At 40.5% G+C, this 18,790-nt stretch overlaps 1 protein-coding gene across 2 annotated transcripts in view; it reads left to right on the forward strand.

Moving 5' to 3' along the window:
* The first annotated feature begins 391 nt into the window (after positions 1-391).
* lrrk2 (leucine-rich repeat kinase 2) overlaps positions 392-18,790 on the forward strand; it is a 34,006-nt gene continuing 15,607 nt past the window's right edge. Inside the window, exons 1-23 of one of the 2 annotated variants that reach the window (XM_006782346.3) lie at positions 392-1,101; positions 1,815-1,897; positions 2,229-2,338; positions 3,802-3,890; positions 4,533-4,667; positions 5,691-5,825; positions 7,578-7,709; positions 8,537-8,656; positions 8,989-9,149; positions 9,233-9,312; positions 9,405-9,511; positions 9,705-9,834; positions 9,942-10,066; positions 10,766-10,893; positions 12,258-12,402; positions 12,646-12,785; positions 13,262-13,387; positions 13,817-13,987; positions 15,088-15,352; positions 15,861-16,049; positions 17,202-17,317; positions 17,531-17,603; positions 18,537-18,730. In XM_006782346.3, coding sequence (XP_006782409.2) covers positions 966-1,101; positions 1,815-1,897; positions 2,229-2,338; positions 3,802-3,890; positions 4,533-4,667; positions 5,691-5,825; positions 7,578-7,709; positions 8,537-8,656; positions 8,989-9,149; positions 9,233-9,312; positions 9,405-9,511; positions 9,705-9,834; positions 9,942-10,066; positions 10,766-10,893; positions 12,258-12,402; positions 12,646-12,785; positions 13,262-13,387; positions 13,817-13,987; positions 15,088-15,352; positions 15,861-16,049; positions 17,202-17,317; positions 17,531-17,603; positions 18,537-18,730 — 3,090 coding nt within the window. In that variant the 5' untranslated portion in view covers positions 392-965. Of the gene's footprint in view, positions 1,102-1,811; positions 1,898-2,228; positions 2,339-3,801; positions 3,891-4,532; positions 4,668-5,690; positions 5,826-7,577; positions 7,710-8,536; positions 8,657-8,988; positions 9,150-9,232; positions 9,313-9,404; positions 9,512-9,704; positions 9,835-9,941; positions 10,067-10,765; positions 10,894-12,257; positions 12,403-12,645; positions 12,786-13,261; positions 13,388-13,816; positions 13,988-15,087; positions 15,353-15,860; positions 16,050-17,201; positions 17,318-17,530; positions 17,604-18,536; positions 18,731-18,790 lie in introns of both variants that reach the window. The other variant, XM_006782345.3, reaches the window with a different exon arrangement.

Consider the following 18,790-nt stretch of genomic DNA (forward strand, 5'->3'; position numbering starts at 1 on the left):
TGTGGTGGGATTTTTGAGTTGAGGGCGCATTCCACAAAATATTTCTGACCGGGAACTTCCGACTTATTCAGGAACACAGCATTAGAAAAACAAAATATCGATCATATTACCTATCATCGATTCAATACCAATACAAGCTTTGGTATTGATCCGCCACTTCTAGTATACAGGGGTGATTACTTTGGGAGGACACCTAATTTAGAGATTAACTGAAATAATTTAAAAACTATTTTAGAGTTTGCTTTAGTGTGGGAATTTTCCTCCATCATACACAGCAAATGTCAGCTGCATTGTTGTAAATCTGTAAATCAGCAACTGGCATTAGACGCAGAGTGGGAGGGCTAACTCAAGCCACTCGCTAGCCTGTAAAAGTGTAGCTTGAAGTAAAAAAAACAACAAAAAAAAAACCCGTTGGGGGGTAACGTAAGTGCCGGTTGACTTGGCTCTCTGTCTGACTCGCTTCCCCTGTCAGAGAGAAAGTCGGATTCTCTCTGACTCTATTTTCAGCTTCCTCTTCTGTAAGCGGGGAGTTTTTACTGCCTGCAGTCATATGATGCGATCGTAGGAAAGCAGGAACACGCCTTTCAGAGAGGACTCGCTTCATTTTCACATCCAAGCAACATAAAGTCACGGACTCCGCAAAGAGGAACTTATTCTCTGCCACAGGAAAGTTAGCCGAGGACTGTGATGTCGGAACCGAAACTCCGCGACACTGACCGCTTCCCTTGTAGCAACAGCCACTTATAGCTTTCTGTAGCTACTGTATTATTATGCAACACAGCAATTCAGTAATGTTTTGTAAAGACATGAGTAACTACAGTGGACTTTCAGTGAGTTATTTATACGCTAATGCTGCGCTCAGTGTGGCCGCTCGAAGGCCGTTGTTGTCGGTTCTGAGAGAGCGCAGTGATTGACCTCAATGCACGTCAAGTCGTCGTCAGCTGGAACAGGGCGCTTTAAAGACCATGGTTAACAAAGAGGAGCTGGAAGAAAGGCTGAAAAAACTTTTGGTGAGGCTGAAAACTCCCCAGGAAGACAGGCAACTGTCCACGCTGATTCAAATCATCCAGGATCTGCTTTTCCTGGCGCACACCGACTATGGTAGGAAGCACATTGTTTCAGCGTGTGCATCATCACGCTGCTCATAAACAGCCATCATTTCCTTTTGGCATTTTTGCATTGCCTTATGAGAATTAGGTCAGATTTAAAAAAAAAATTCAATCAAGTAGTATTTGCCCAGTGTGAAATGTGATATAGCATTCAATAATTTTGCATGATCGTTTTTATGGTTTTATTTATTTCAGACCACAATGTAATTCACTGAGCTGTTAAAAAAACAACAACAAAAAAACAACTCTGCTCCTTTTGTGCATTTTTTCCCTTCCATCCTTCCATCTTCTAGTCTATTGATGCTGTATTTCTTTGTTCATATGTTCTACTTTAAGGTTTGTTATACACCAGGTTAATGATTTAGCTGTTTTTACAGAGTAATTTCCCAGTTTTGGCGATAAATAAAGCATATCTTATCTTAAATACAAAACATAATGTCTTTGGGGTCATACTAAGGCCATTCTAGTTTACTTAAGACTAGGCGTGAAAACACATTCAAGTTACCTGAAATCAAATTTAAAGTGAGATTTACTTAGATTAGTAGATTTTAAGCACAGACTTGTACCTGCACAATAAAGTCCTGCTGTAATGCTGCCTTGTTATGCACATTTAAAAATAGGAATGAGGGTAAAAGGCCCAGTCACTCTATTCAAAACTAATGGGACTCATCGTGTCTTCTTATCTCCTGTTCCATGCTGCAGCAGCTGAACTGTTTGAAGACAAAGATGTCCACGTGCCCCTCGTGCTGGTTCTGTCTACCCACATCAGCAGCAGAGGAGTCCAGCAGGTAATGAATGACACAACGAAAATTAGCCATTATTATGGCAGGTGGTGCTATCTGGGTGAGGTGTGTTCAGCAGCATCACTCGCTCTTTGTTGTTGACAAATCATCTGTGGATTGACGTGCCTACACAAAATCTAGCATGTCTTATGACTGCTGTGTAATTCTAATTATCAGAGGTAAGACTACATATTGAAGCAAACTGAAAGTGAGATTGTAAGATTCATATTTTCTCAGTACTGTTGTGTATGCTTGAGATCAGAATCATTACTTTTCACTGGTTTGTAATGACTCATTCCCGTCATTTTAATAAATTGTTTGTTCTTCCTTTTCACAGGTTGGCTGGTCATTGCTGTGTCAGCTGATTGAAATATGCCCCACTACACTGGACCAGCTAACCAGACCTTTGGATGAAGCCCAAGAGTGGGAGGTAGAGGGAGTGCACCAGTAAGTGAAGATTCTCTGGCAGCTGTGGGCTTGATGCAGCACCACTCATTTAAATGAACGACTATCATGATGGTTCATGCCACACGAAGGTACATAAGTATGTAGGCATGTTCAAGACAACCTGCTCAAGTTCAAACCAAGCATTCATTTTGGGAGAAAAGGTGATTGGAGTGACTTTGAATGTTGCATGTTGTTGCTGTTGGTTCCAGATGGGCTGGGCTGAGTAATTCATAAAATGCTGGGTTTTTCCCTCAGAACAATATCTAGGGTTTACAGAGAGTGGTTCAAAGAGAAAATGCCCAGTGAACGGCAGTTCTGTGGGCAAAAACCCCTTGTTGATACCAGAGGTCAGAGGACAATAGTCAGACTTTATAGTTAGGCAACAATAACTCCAATAACCACTTGTCACTATCAAGTTATGCAGTAGAGCATCTCTGAATGTTCCTCTGAGATGCACAGCAGAGATGCACAACATGTTGATCATTGAAACAGCTACAGGGGCAGCAGACCACACTGGGTGTCACTCCTGTCAACCAAGAACAGGAAACTAATGCTACGGTTCAAACAGTCTCGTCAAAATTGGACGACAGAAAAACTGGAAAAACGTTACCTGCTCTCATATGGCTTGATTTCTGTCGTGATGTTCAAATGTGAGGGTCAGAGTTTGGGATAAACTGCATGAATGCATGGATCCATCCTGCCTTGTAGCAAGTGTTCAGGCTGGCAGTGACGAAATGGTACCAACAGAACCAATTAAACGTCGTTAAAAAGCCACAGTGTAACCAAGTATAGTTGCTGATCATGTTCATCCCTTTATGACCAGTGTATCCATCATCTTTAACACAACTGTGCAGCATGTATAAGCTCAAATCATCCCAATCTGGTTTCTTGAACACGACAATGCCTATGCTGACCTTTAAATGACCTCCACAGTCACCAGTCCTTTGGGATGTGGTCGAATAGGAGATTCGAGTCATGGTAAATCTCGAGGCAAAAAGGAGACTAACACCTCGAATTATTACTCCACATTAGTAAAATTCTCAATTCTGACTTTAGAAAAATGAATATGGAACATACTGAATTGAATTTCTTTGAATCTGAGACACATTTCCTTTTAAGTTTATAGAATTTGATTCAGATTATTTGACACCAGCTTTAGCTGCTATGACCCTATTTACATATGCCAATTTCTATTAATTAATTAATTCTCCATGTCAGGCATTTGTGTTAGCGGCAATGCTTACACAATTTTAGAATAACACAATAGACAGCCATTTTTCATTTAATAATCAAATTATCAAGTTAGTATTTAGGATGAAGTAGTTAAAACAATATATCATAAAATAAGTTTTAATTCAGTTAATTTTTGCAAAGGTTTGGTCTTTCAATGGAGATGAAAAAAATGACCAAATCTATTTGGCAACAGCTTTGGTGAAGTTTTTGCTTGTTGTATGTTTTTCCAGGGAGATCCTTAAGGTGTTATCTCAGTACAGCACAGATTGTCGAGTGACCATGGTTGCACTCAGAGCCTTGGCCCTGCTGCTCAGATCAGGTATGAATACACCGAAGATCCTTCCTGCTACAGATGGCACTGCAAAAGCCTTATTTGTCATTTAAGACTCTTTAATGTGAGCAAGTTAACCACCTTGTTTTTCTTTCAGTGATTTGTTTGCCTGCACAGTCACACTCCTTTCTACTCTGATGTGTAGCTGAGTGACTTGAGGCTTCTTAGAAAGGCAGCGTTTCAGCTAATTCAAGCATTTGCATACTAGCTGGATTTTCTGTGAACTTATAATGTTGGCAACTCCGCTGCTAAGTACAAGAACCCAGCAACAATGGAACAAATATTTCCTGCTTCTAAAAAATGTTTGTATAATCTAATAATGATATCTGTGCTTGTCAGAAGAATTTCACCACTTATCCAACATGCATTTATGAAAAAGACATTTTCTGATAACATAGCTAACCCATACATTGTAATAAGAGGAGCGGTCAATAGAATAAAAATTCTGAAATGTTTTTAATCTGCAGGTTTAGGGTTTTTGCTTTTTGTTTGAGCTGGTTGGGTATAAAACTAGACGGGAAGTTTAACAAGAGGCTCAGATAAGATAATCGAAGCAGAAAATAATCTCAGTTTGGTGAATGGCTGCAAACAGATATTCATTGTACTTGACATTTTATCTCTCATACATAGCCAAGATTCCTCTGCTGCTACTGGATGAGGAGGAGGACGTGTTTGGCCTTGTGGTGTACGCCATGAAGGCGTTTCCTACAAGCGAAGAAGTGCAACTCCAAGGCTGCACAGCTCTGCAGCTGCTTCTGGAGGAAGGTGGGTAGATACACACTCCAACCTCGTAGCATCTGGATTTATTATGAACTTAAATGTGTAGTCTACACTGTCTTTGTGTTTCTAGCTTGGTATGTGTCTTACACTGATCAGTGACACTGCCTGACTTTTATTTTAGAAAAGACATTAAACTAACTTAACAACTATGCTCTACGTCATGCGAGTGTAATGATTGTTAAATACAGCGTGCAGTCATTGTCTTTGTGACCTGAGAGTGGTTCCAAGTCAGAATGTGAATGCCTAAGAAAAGTGAAATAAAGAGCTGCAGCGAGAGTCCGGGGGGGAATGGTATTTAATACTTACTATTTTAACCCGTTAAATTCTCGAGGAAACACTTTGTAAAGCCGTGCCTTTCCTGTCTTCCTGCTTACGTTTCTTCAGTTGGACTTTCTCGTTCTTATTTGCCTTAGTGATGCAGGCTTCTCTCTTACATCATCATCGTCACTGCTTTTTGGGACACACATTTCATAAATCTCACTGTGATTTTGAATTTGTATGTATTTCTTGCTCAGTGTTTCCAGTCTGTAATGACTTTTTCTGAATTCTTACCAGAATTAGTTTACTGTTAATCAGTCTACACCTGTTCAGACAATTATTAATCTAATAATCAATGCAGAAGAGCACACATCCTGCAGTTTCAATCACATAATGTCACCGTATTCAATTACTAATGTGCTAATGTGAGGATGTTGACATGTCTATAGCTAGCTTGTTTATACATATTAATGGAGACATGACAAAAGAGAAACATTGTGCACAGAAGAATAAAACCTTGAATAAAGTTAACAAAAAAAAGAAAAAGAACATAAAGATACATCTATGTACTTCTATTTTAATGTCGAATGTTACTGAAGATTAGCTTGTGTACATTTAGAACACAACTTTTGGCATATAGTCATCGATACCAGCATGTCTAATTGAGCTTTTTGTTAGCTTCACATTAACATTTTCTTCTGTGTGTTGGTGAACAGCAGCCGTATATCTTTATTGCGTCTGTGTTTGCAGTCAGCGATGAGCACCTTGTGGAGTTTGTGGAGAACCAGGATCACGCTGTGGTTCTGGCAGCTCTCCAGAGGTTTCCGGACTACTGGGAGATGCAGCTGCAGGCTTTAAAAGCGCTGCTTCCTCTGACTCACCCAGGTAAATCCTTATGACATCACAGCGATCTTTATGATGGCCATAGAGTAAAGAAAAAAAACCTGTGTTATTCTTACTGCACAATCCAAAAAAAGTGCTGTGTGTTGGTTCTTATAAAATGTTATACCTGGTCTGTGTAGCTGAGTCTTAGTTTGAATAGAGAGGTTTGGTGTAGTTGTCCTTTGTGTGTGGGTGTGTGGTTTCCCCCGGCTAATGTCATCTTCTTTTTGCTTTGCTGAAGTCACAGTGGTAACAAACAAACAAGCTCATAAAACCTCGCATGGTCTATTTGTAGACCAGACCATGATGTCACTGCAATGCTTTTTAGGGACTCTTGATTTAATTTCCATTATCCCTCTAATGCCATTAAATAGGAGTAAAATAAGTGTCCTTCTGAGAACTTGTGGGACAGGATAGCCGTGCATGTTTAGAAAGAAAAACGTCAAATCGTCATTGTGTGAAAACATAGCAGCTCATTCAGTGAAGACTCTCTGAAGTATATTTCCCAGTCAAACATGTCACGAATGCAGCAGATAATTGAATTGGAGACTTCCTACAGTTCCATGAAATTTATTTTAATTATCAGGATGTGGGAAGTCCGAATCCTGTTTTTAGGATTACAAGGATTGCTTTATTATTATTATTATTATTATTATTATTTCTTTTGGCATCTTCCAAAGAGTTATCCATAATTTAAAATGGTGTGAGTTAGGAGGCCAGAACAGATTGAGGGCATTTGCTGTCCAACTTTATTACGGCCCCTATCTGTTTAATCTGTAACACCAAGAATTAATGATCATTTATTGTGTCTTATACGGGAAGTCGATATATTTAATTTAAAATGAAAATGATCATCAATGACAATTTACCAAAGGATTTTAAAGCTGATTTGGAATCACTAATCACTATTTTGGTATTTTCTCTGATATTTTACTTTATCTTCAACTTAAAAAGCACTTAACATTAACAGTAGCTTCTAATTGGGATTCCTTTTATTTTGGTCATTGCAATAAACCCAAAGGTTGCGCTCTTTAAAAGCAGGCACTCATTGCTGCCTGGAGAGCAAGTTCTGCAAAGATAACACTGTTTAAAAGAGACTTTTGTTATGCTGCCAGGAAGTCCAGGAGAATGGTGGAAAGTACCAGTAACAGTCCGAGTGAGTCAAAAAAAGGACAGAGAGCGGAAAATAGGAACAAAATATATATTAATGATTAAACTTAAATAATTCCTAGCCTGATTAAGTGGAGTCAGCTGCAAATTGTCGTACCTGCTGTAAGGCAGGAAGAGCCGTAACTCATTCAGTACCTTTTATAAATATGACTTATAAGTAGATGTACTTTAAGCTACTCCATCTACTACTCTTAGAGTGAAGTGGAAGTGGAAGATGGATCATCTATGCTCCCATCTCAGCCATTTCAGTTATTCTTGGCTTGTATTGAGAAGCTGCAGTTAATATTTTTGAGAGAGAAATGAACCGATCTCACTTCAGAGATATTCTCTGAAATACGCAGGACTGTACAGAAGATGATGCGTGACTTTTATGCATAATCTAATTTTGAACTGATTCAGATCTGAATGATTTCTGTATGGAATATGTAAAAAAAATTTTTTAAATAATTTTGTTGTTGGTCGAGTATGTAAATCTTATTTATAGCTAGTATGTAAGTGTCTTATACTACTTATTACAGTTTTGTGCTATTTGTAATTCAGCAGTACTCAAAGACTCAGGTGGAGTTGTGTACTTGTCTTTTGCAGGCAGTAACGTGGAGGTGTTGATGTCAGGGGGCACTCGGTGTTACAGCACCATCATCGCTGCCATGGATGCTTTCCCTGAGGTGGAGGAGCTGCAGGAGAAAGCCTGCTCCCTGTTCAAAAGGTTTACTTCAGGTCAGAGCGAGTGGAAAAGGAGAAGAATCATATTTTAATCATATTTTCATGGCCTTCTTCTTCCTCTAATGTAATTTAGTAATGACATTGTTTTTGTGGATGCAGATTTGTTTTGTGCACTTTTGTGTTTCATTTCAAATGCAGAATATGAATTTGTGTATTATCATAGCTGATAAGAGCTATTGAATTAGACTCATAAGACTTTTGAATTACATCCACGTAGGTGACATTTTACATACTATATTATATACTGGTTCATGAAATTAGTCTTTCGGTAACATTTCTCAGTGATCGCTGAGCTCATTCTCCCACACACTGTTTTGATTGCTGTTGTTTTATCAGCAGTTTTTGTGCCTCAATTAAATGGCACAGCTGACGAAAGTAAAAGTGAAAGTAAATGAAGAGTGAAAGCAGAACTAAACACAGTGGTAACTCAAGCATCTGGAACTTCCACCGTCCCACCTGCCGACTGTAGAAACATTACCTATCCACATAACATTCACAGATGGCTTACAAACCAATTTCTGAGCCAACAGTGAACATTATTAAGTATCATTGTTGTTAACTACACAAACTAAATAAAAAAAAAAAACAGTGTTAAATGGGCACAAGTCTCAGATGTACAGTTAATAAATAACTCATGAATAACTCACTAGTAATGACACTCACACTGTTTGTTGAATCCTCACTGTCAACACAGCAGTGTTTGGATTTCATTCGTTTGGATAAACTAACGCGTTTTTTTCAGATGACAGATGAAGATTGAGGAGAATAATCAAAGTAATCAGAGTATTAATTCTGGGTGCTCGGTTTATGGTGTCTTGCAGACAGTTACAACGACATCCTGGTGAGGAATGGTGTCCACAGAGTCGCAGTCAGAGCCTGCCAGGCCTTCCCTAACAACGCCAAGCTGCAAGCCGCTGCTCTGTCCTGCCTGGCTAACCTCAGTGAGGACCCACATTCACAAACTATATTTAATGCACGTGTGATGGTCTTAAACTCAACATCAATATATAGTGATGTTGCACATTTTTTGAAATATTGGAGTTCAGAAGCAGCACGTTTTCCATATAACTGCGATGTTTGCTTAGTTATTTCACTAAAGTCTTCAAGCCCTGCATCTGTTTTTAAGCAGATGTAGACGCAGACGAATAACCCAAAGCAGTTGCCCAGCTTTGTGGTAAAAACCAGATGATACTAAAACGCAACTGTCTCTTGACCTTTCTCCATTCTGCAAAAATGACACAGTGATTGACACAGACTTTGTCCATTTTGTTAGCTGCAACCATCGTGCAGAACAAAGCGGTGGCCGAGCAGGGTCTGGAGGAAGGAGAGGAGGAGGAGAACAGGGGTAACGGGCAGGTGGAGGACATGGAGCTGAGCTGGATGAAGGAATGCTTTACTGCACTGGAGCTCCACGCAGATGAGCCAGATGTTCAGGTCTGTCTAACGTGAGGCTCTTGAGTTTTACACGGTACTCCTGAAGACTTTAACTTATTTAAAAATCACTTGTACCGTCTCAGGAAGCTGCGTGCTGGGCCATTCACAGTCTGTTACTGCACGGAGCCGCACTGAACCATCTAGAAGAAGAGCAGGATGAAAGGTGACACAGTGACATTTCACACGTGCGTTCGTAGCCGTTGAATCTGTGTGAGGACTGAATGTAATGATGGCGTTTGGGTATTTGCTCCACAGGACTCCTGTTTATAGACAGCTGATGGCGGCCATGCTGCTTCACTTTGCCTCTCCTAATGTGTTTAACGCTGCTACCAGCGCCATCGCCACACTCATCGCAAACAACAGTGAGTCTCACGTTTCCACACGGTGTGCAGAGATGCAGTTATGATCTACATCTGCTTGTTTGTCTGTGCTGAAACTGCTGTCTGCGGCCTGTAATAAAAGCTTATGCTACAGATGCTATGTATATATCGCTATATAATATAAAAACAGTGCTGTTTTGGCGGTTGCCACGGTAACCGTTTGCTTTGTTTGCAGGTAGGATGCGTTCTTTGCTGCTGTCAAGTGGCCTTCATGTGAATTTGGTGGAGATGATGAAGAGACATTCAGACTCAGCCGAGGTTTCCATCAGTGCCTGCAAACTGTTAAACCTGCTGTTCCAGGGAAGGTGCGAACGAAGACGGTTCACATTCTACGATGAAAAAATTCAGACACACTGAGGAGAGCATTTAGTGTTTCTCACAAGCGTTGAAACTAGTCTCCCTGTATTTGTAGGGCAGCCAGTCTGGATGAGTTGACCATGGCCATGAACCAGATCCTCAGCACCATGAAGTTTCATAACTTTAATCCCGAGGTTCAGCTGGAGGCTCTGCAGGCCAGCTTGGTCTTCCTTTGCCCGGGTACGCTCTTGTTTTCTTTTCTCACTTCAGTTCCCAGCAGCTACGTGTTCTTTGTGTGGCGTTTGTGCGCAGAGGTGACCTGCCAAACAAAAGTTAATGGCGCACAAGTAAAGTTTTTTTTCCCATCTTCTCCAACAGGGCAGCTTCTTTACCACACTAAGCTTCGTCCCAAAGGAAAATGGAGAATATAATTTATGAGTATTATTTTGACGAGTACTTAGTCACAGTGTAATGTGAAATGAGCTGCTCATAATGAGGAAATCGCATTTATTCGCTAATTTTGCAGCCCTCAGAGCATATCAGCTATTTTTGTTATGGAATTTTGCTACATGTGCTCTTTAATTGAAGGGACTTTTCACATCTGAGAGTCTGAACCACGGTTCCTGTTTTTGTTCTGTTGTGTATATCTGATCCAGTTCATTTTGGTTTCACATTGCAGTTATGCAAAGGTGGTAAGACCTTTATATGACGAACGTGCATGGTTCATTGTACTTGATTGCTTGGCAAACAAGTGTGTATCTATTGTAAGTCCTTTTTGGCAAGTAGCCTGGCTCAGTTTGTATGAATACGAGAAAAAACAATAGACAGATTCTTTGTAATCCTTATGCCCTGTGATATTTAAAAAAAAAACAACTCTTTCAGTTGTGTCTGAGGGTCCATATTTACTCATGTCCTTGTCCTCACTCGTTTCCTTCTCAGACAGGAGTTTAAGGGAGCACGGCAACTCGGTCGCAGATCCCGACATGGCCGACGTGTCTCTGAAGGTCCTGAAAAACCAGTGTGTGGTGGAAGGAGCTCACATCCTCTACCTGGAGGCTCTCAACAGGGTATGGGCAACACACACTTTTTCAACATTTTGAGCATTTTGGTTTTGTTTTGAAATGCCCAATTGGAGATTCTAATAGGGTTTTATTTTTAAGAGATTTTTTTTCAATTAAGACAAAAGGACTTTATGAATATTCAGCCTGCAGGGCGCCTGAATGAAACGACAGTTCACCCATTCGTTTTATAAACTGCATCGTAGCCTGTTCTGCAACTAGAAGATCAGAAGGATTGTGATTGCATTTCTGAAAAGATTTAATAATAATAATGGATTGGATTTATATAGCTCTTTTCAAGGCACCCAAAGCGCTTTACAATGCCACTATTCATTCACTCTCACATTCACACACTGTTCTCAGTTTTCATATTGGTATGGACGTTGAAAATGTCCGTCTTTATGCTTGAGTATGGATGATAAACACTGCCTGAATCAGCCTTGGAAAATAGTAAAAACCGGAAAAAAGACACCACATGTCATCGAGGAAGTGAACGTCTGTCAAGTCTAAACTGTCATTTGTCTCATATTTAGTGTTTTATGATAAACAAGTCATGACTTCACACAATGACTAATAACTGAATAAGTTTTTTGTGCTTCATTATGTTTTAACAGAACACAAAAAGCAAAAACTCTGTTGCTGTGGCAGAGTAATGTCTGAATAGCAGTTTATTTAACTTAATAATTTGTGCATTTGAAACCCAGAGTGCTAAAGAAGGCTTAATCATTCAAAATGAGCATTCAAACAGGGCACTTTTGGCTGTTGTTTTATTTCCAAGGGGTCACCACAGTGGCTTTATCCATATATTGGATTTGTGACGGTTTTTATGCTGGATGTGCTTCCTGACACACGCCTCCTATTTGTCTGAGTTTAGGATGCTCAGAGAGTACACTAGATTATGGCTTAGGCTGGATTTGTGTCTATTCCTCTTCACAAACTGGGGCTCTTTCACGTTTGAGACAAATATGTTAAGGATAATGTGATTTTTTTTTTATTAGTTTTACAACCCAAGAAACTTCTCTTAGTCTTAGTAGACTGAGTCCCAGATCATGAACTTGTCTGCTGTCGAGCATTTCCGTGTACTCTAAAGGACAAAAGAGAATAAGAGTAAAGAGTAATGAAAGTTGTTTTATGTCATTATATATTACACAGTGTGCTAAAATGATATATATCCATTAACCTTTATTCTAATTAATGTTTCATCCATGCCAGTAGTACATAACCACATTTATATTTGTTATTAGCGTTCTGCTGATGCAGATGTGTGCAACACTTGAGAAACACGTAATGCAGCGTTATCTGTAATTCATTTTGGTCTCTCTTCCCTTTCTATGCATGTGCGTGTATGCGTGTATGCATGCACGTGCGTACAGTTCATCAGCAGCTCAGCCATTCAAACATGTGGTTTGAAGGTGCTGTCTGCTCTGGCTGACTGCTCTGGTGCGGTGGATCTTCTGTGCCAGCAGGGGGCGATAGACACAGTGCTGCATACACTACAAATGTTCCCACAGGAACGAGGTACACATTTGTCATTGTAAAAAAATGCCAAACTTTCTCTTAACATGATTTGCAGGGAGATCCAGGGACTAGTTTTTCACTTAGGAATAGCTGAACTAATCCCTTTGTTCACTTCATTAAATCTGTGTTTACTGCCTTTAGCTGCCTGAAGAAAAAAAAAACAAAAAACACAAAGCTTTTTCTCAACAGAACTTTATTAAAGGCAAATAACTACACTCGCACTAAATTTCCTGCCCTCTCCAGAGATACACTGCTGGGGGCTGACCCTGCTCACCTACGTTGTGTCCAAGAAGAAGCTCTCAAGGATGATCGTACCTGTACTGGCCTCCGTTGTGGTTACCGCTCTCATTCAGTACAGAGAAGACTCTGAGATGCTGCTAAAGGTGACCCAAGTGTTACTACTCTGATATAACGCCATGACATAATAAACCCGCCCTCTAGTTTCATTAAAAATAAAAAAATTACATTATTAGGTTGAAGAAAAAAAATCTTAGAGCTCCCATTTGAACAGAATGTAAATTACAGAGTTCTTCTTTTCATAATGTTATCTCATCCTATCCTTCATGATTAAAGACATAACCAATTCTTTTAAAACACTAATAACCAATGTTTATGTATATTTAAATCCCTACTTTTCACATTTGGATGACAGCTCAACTAATAGCCATTACACATGCTGTGATGTAATTGGTTGCTAGCCATCTGGATACAGTGATACAGTCACAGAATTGTAGATCTGATCTTAAATCAAGCCTTCAAAGGCAGGATGCTGTGCCCTAATTTCTACCCCGTGTGTCTTGTTAAAGGCAGTGCTGACAGTGTTGCCCTCGTAAACTTTCTCCTCCTGTCTGGTTTGCAGTGTTTACAGGTGGCATTGAGGATGCTGGACGCCTGTTCAGGAGCAGCTGCTGAACTGCAGAAAGAAGACTTTGACAGGCACATCTTCCAGTGCCTTAGAGAAGAGACTGACCAGAGCATCAGCCCAGTAAGTTAGACCACCGCAGCAACAACAACTGAATGGATTTCTTTAAAATTTAACACACATGTTCACATCCTTGTGATCAGTTTGATCTTAAATATTTTCTACTAGGCATCATCAGATACAGATATTGATTCCAAATATCTGATCTTATTTATTTAGACACTTAAACTTGACCAGTAATTTGAAAAAAATGACTTCCTTACTCATGATTATTATTTCCTGTGTTGCAAGATCAAGGGTAATAGTCTCTATCCCAATATCAGGAAGCAGTTGTGTTGAAACACAGGCTACTCTGTGAACACAAATGACCACACATTACGTTAATCGTTTAAGCCATTGTCTGCTGCTTTAATATTTCCTGTGACATGCTTTCCTAGAAAGGAGACTTGCTGGCCTTTCTGACTCCTAGTCTCTCTGTCTGTCTGCGATCAGCTGCGGAAGTCGGTGTGCCTGGCTCTGTCTAAAATGTGGTGCGACTCCGAGCTGCACTACAGCATGCTGGAAAAGGCCTGCATGGATGGAGATACAACAATGACTGAGTGTCTGATTGAGCTGGGAGCTGACATCAACAAGAAGACCAAAAATGAGTCTCTCATTTACCAGGTCAGAGGTCACGATGGTTTCAGAGTGATTTGACTTAAATGGGCTGGTACTTGTTGTATGCCTTTCTACTCAATTTGAGCAAGTCTCGTTCACTCAGTCACACACAGGCATACAGTACTTTTACCCATGACTAAGCACTTTTATTTGACATTCACACATGCACACTTACTCTCCTATGGATGCATTTTGTCCAAGGATACTTCAACACGTGGACTGTAAGAGCCGAGGGATTGATGCACAGACCGTCTCATTGGTAGTGACCCACTCTGCCTGAGCCTCAGTGGTCCTCATTTAATTTTGTCTCAATAGACAGTGGCTGTTCCATTGCTTTAAATATTGATAACTGTGACTTTGAACCTAGAGGAGACATTCATTTTCCCCAGAGGATGAACCCCACATGTGTATGTCCCAATCATGATCGACGTCTTACATAAGGAGTACCCTGATTTTCCTGACAGGCCTCAGCTTTACTTTTTTGTTCAGCACTACGTATTATGTACATCCATCCATCCATCCATCCATCCATTAATCCTCTTCTGTTTCTCCAAAGACACGTCACAGTAGCAGGATATTCTCAATGTCCTTCTCCTTAGCGGTGCTTTTCCCATGTTGGAACACTAGGTGGTCCCAGGCATGACAGAATGTAATCTCTGTAATCTCTCCAGCAATCTGTGGGGCAACCATCAGGTTCTCCTTTCAGTCGGATATTCCTGCAAAACCTACAAAGGGAAGTGCCCAGGAGGAATCCTGTCTGTGTGCCTGAACCTTTTCAATTAGCTCATTTTAACACAAAGGAGCAGGAAGTCCACTGTGAGCTCCTTCTGGATGTCCAGGCTCGTCGCCCTTTCTAAAAGGCTGAGCTGATCTTATGGAGGAAACTTTTTTTGGTGACTTGCATTCGTGATATCATTCTTAGAGTAAGGGGTTGAGACACGGATAAGACTGGAGTTACTAAAGAATTTTTTGGTACAGTGCTTGATGATACTTAAGCTTCATTACTAATAATACTAGCACTCATGTGTTTTTCAATTCCCAGTCATGCTCGAATAATCAGTAATAAGACAATCAGTTCAGTCTCAATCATGGCCTGTCTTTTTCAGGTCTGTGAGAGAGGTGGACCTCTGGAACTGGTGGAACTCTTGTTAAGCCGAGGCTGCCACGAGCAGCACCTCCGCAGGGCTCTGGCCGTGAGCGTGAAGAGGGGTGACGGGCCCACAGTCATCCAGTTACTTGGCCGTCTGGGTCTGGACCTCAACAACAATGCTCTGTGCCTGGGCGGCTTCAGGCTAGGCCGTCTGGATGCTGCCTGGCTGAGCCCCCTGCTGGCTGAAAGAAGCAGAACTTCCAGTCTACGCTACAACAACAGTGAGGAAGAACTGCTGAGTTTCTAAATTTTATATCACAATTTTATGTTTGTTTGTTTTTTAGATAAAACAAGCAGTTTGAATGTAATCATTTATATAGAGCCAAATCCCAACAAAGACCACCCCCGCGCTGTCTGCTTAGAGACACTGGTTTTGATGCTTTTTCATTCCACTATGATAAGATCACTTAATCTTGATGACATAAAAGCCTGGATATGCTCGCAGGTTATCAGATGTCATGTGACTCCATGTAGCTGTGCATAATCCACAGCAAGAGAAATCTTTGCAGTGTTTTTTAAAATATTACTACCTAAGGGAATAAGTATAAAGTGAAAAGTAGCAGCACTCGCACAGAACCATAACAGAACCATAACAACATATCTGACACACTAAGGATGCTCTCTGTTCTTGGAAACTCTGATGAGGATTTTATTGGATGATGGGAAAAAAGCTGCAGAGGAAATCGATTCAATTAGCAGCTCTAATTTGAATATCTTTGTGTCTTCAAGCTAAGGGCACGAGTCTGGCAAAGTACATTCAGTTTCTCCAGAGGTCCAAAAGTGTGAGCTGCCCCCCTCGGTCAGTGACTGACCCATGTTTGACCTCTGGCTACATTTCTGATGAGAGCGACGACTCCAGCTTCAGCTTTACCTCTTTGGAAGACAGCCTGTTTTTCAACGATGACATGGAGAGTGATGGTAAAGGGATGCTGATTTTCACCTGACTTTCTTAAAGAGGGTATTTCATGCTAAAGTCCAGCTTCATATTCTTGAACTCTGTAGCTATATAACACTGTAGCTTCTCCCATTCCCACTGCCCATAACCTTAGTTTTGTCTGATTAGCGCGAGTTGTCAACAACATTGTGTTTGGGCTGCTGTGCTCACAGCCAGAGTTTTATGCCTGGGTTATCTATTCCAGTAACATTATACAGAGTCAAGAGTAGAAAATATTATCCTAATATTATCAAAAATAGACTTGGAGCACTTCTCTTTTAGATAACATCCAGCACGGGCAACAAACAAGACATGTAACTGACACTTGATTATTAGATTTGCATGCTGTTCAGAGAGACTGTATAATTCTAACATTGCTCTGAGTAGCAATAATCGGTTACACTGTAGTGGCATTGTTCTCCAGCAGCGTTGTTGTTTTCTCAGAAATACAGCTGAACATTCTGTACATGGAAATCCTTAATTTTCCACTGCCAGAGTAATTCATTATGTATGTTTTTTACTTAGACTCGGCCTATTTGTAGTGAAGTGGCGGTGTCTCAGTGACCCATTCGTTCAGTTTGCAGTGACCTTTTGCCTCAGAAGGAGGTCTCACATGGACTCGATTAAGAACTACACATTAAAAGCACATCTGTAAATGATCACCAGTTTCTCACACTATGGGCACATGGGCATGTTTAATGAATGCATGGAGTGTGCTGCTTTTTTCCCTGACAGTTTGAGATGCAACAAACTAATATGGTTCAGTCAAACAATTTCAATCTTTCCTGTGATTCAGGGGCAGCACACACAAACAGCTCTGTATAGCATTATTATTACTTTAACCTTCAGATCAATCTATTGACCTTGAAGGAGAGGTCAGAGGTCAAATGTGACATTATATTTTGGATATTTGTAGAAACCCTTTTTGAGCTACAGTGTTTGCAGACAGAACGAGACACAAACCCGACCAAAAACATAACCTCCTTGGTGACAGCAGCAAGAGAATATGGCTTCTAGTTGGCAACAATTTCATATCGCATGACGATTGGTACCCTGTAAAAACGATTAGGGTTCAAATATACTGCAAGTGTATTGAATAAGCACTTATGTTTTACTGCGTGTATCTTTTTTTATAGGAAGCGATTCGCTGTCTGGCGCTCTTTCTCCAAAGCCGTACAACAATTCATCAGAGGAGCTGAGGGGGGAATCCTTGAGGAGGAAGCAGGGCCGTCGCAGACATGCCAGCGCAGAGGTAAGAGCTGTTAAAATACATTTGGTATTTTATGCTTTGGCCCTAAAATTTAACTTGTTATCGCGTTTTTTTTTTTAAAAAATCGCTTTTTAAGTATGATCTTAAAAACGTCTTTTCTTGGACTCTGAGATTTACTTCCCTAAGCAGTCCCTTCTTTTGTAACAGTCTCTGCTATAACTCTGATATGAAGCTTTCTTGTGCTCGTATGTCCAGAGTGGTCAGACTGAGACTGAGCACACTGAGCCTCTTCACAGAAGATATGGACGGAATAGCTCGAGTCAAAAAGGTATCTGAAAAATCTGATCTGTGATCTTTGATATTTGTCTCTCCTTTGTTTTTCTTCTTTGCCTCTTCTTTTCTTCGATAACTGATCCTGTATTTAATTATATAAAATCATATCGCTAGTTGTTACATGGACAACAGCAACTTATTCCATGAAGTCATCTTATTTTTTTGGATAATACTTCCATTTCTGACACTAAGATATCCACATTTGAAAGGATGCTGGAAGCATGCACACCTCCTTCTTAAAGACATCACGTGAAATAAAGCAGGCCAGTGAGGAATATTCAAAGTTTAACAGTGCTTGTTTTTGTAAATGAGATTCTTAAAGACTGTGGCAGCTTTGAATTGTAAAAACTGGCTCCATATCCTGGGATGCCATTTAATTTGACCTTAATACACGTTGTCCTTAAGTGCCCACTTTACCACAGTAGCCTCAGACACTGTGGACTTTTGCTAAACTCGACACTGTTGTGAGCTGAGAAACACACTGTTCTGAGAAACACAGTAACACGCAATAACGATAGCATCAGTTCTAACCCACCACTTGAATAGCAACAGTCCCACGAGCTTATGGTCTTAGTCACGAAATGTCCTGAAGGGACTGCCCCCGTCATCACTGACCAAAGATTATTTCTGTAACTATAAAATCACAGCGTGCTGCTGCTATGTTTTGTGTTGCAGCAGTTTGTCTTTCACACGCTGTTGTGTTTTTGTTTGTCCACACTGTAAAAGACTCACTGAGTGCAATGGTGGCGCTGTGACAGGTCAACAGGCATGACTCCTGGTCCACACCTAGCTACTTTTTTCAAGTGTGTTTTTTCAGCTCTCTATCATACCTGAAGTGAATCGGGTGCTCTTGTGTATTGGTTTTAATTGGATAAAAGGTCTCTAAGTAATGAAACTATTGCTTTTGCTCTTGTTATCGCCTTGTCAGTGCTGGGGTCTACCGAGAACTCTGCTGCTCTGCCGAAAGAGAAAGAGAGGATCCACCTGCTGGACTTATCTGGGAATGAGCTGGACTCCCTGTCCTGTCTCAACGATGGCTTTGTCCAGCAGCAGCTGTGGCATATCCACCGTCTGGACCTGAGCTATAATTGTCTGCCCGAGTTTCCCTCTGAACTCTGCTTGGTAAGGTCTGCATTCGATCTGCACTAATAAAAAGAACTAAAAGATAAAAACGTGGGCTAC

The sequence above is a fragment of the Neolamprologus brichardi genome, chromosome 7 (assembly GCF_056152115.1).
Source record: "Neolamprologus brichardi isolate AB-2024 chromosome 7, ASM5615211v1, whole genome shotgun sequence".
Classification (NCBI taxonomy): Eukaryota; Metazoa; Chordata; class Actinopteri; order Cichliformes; family Cichlidae; genus Neolamprologus; species Neolamprologus brichardi.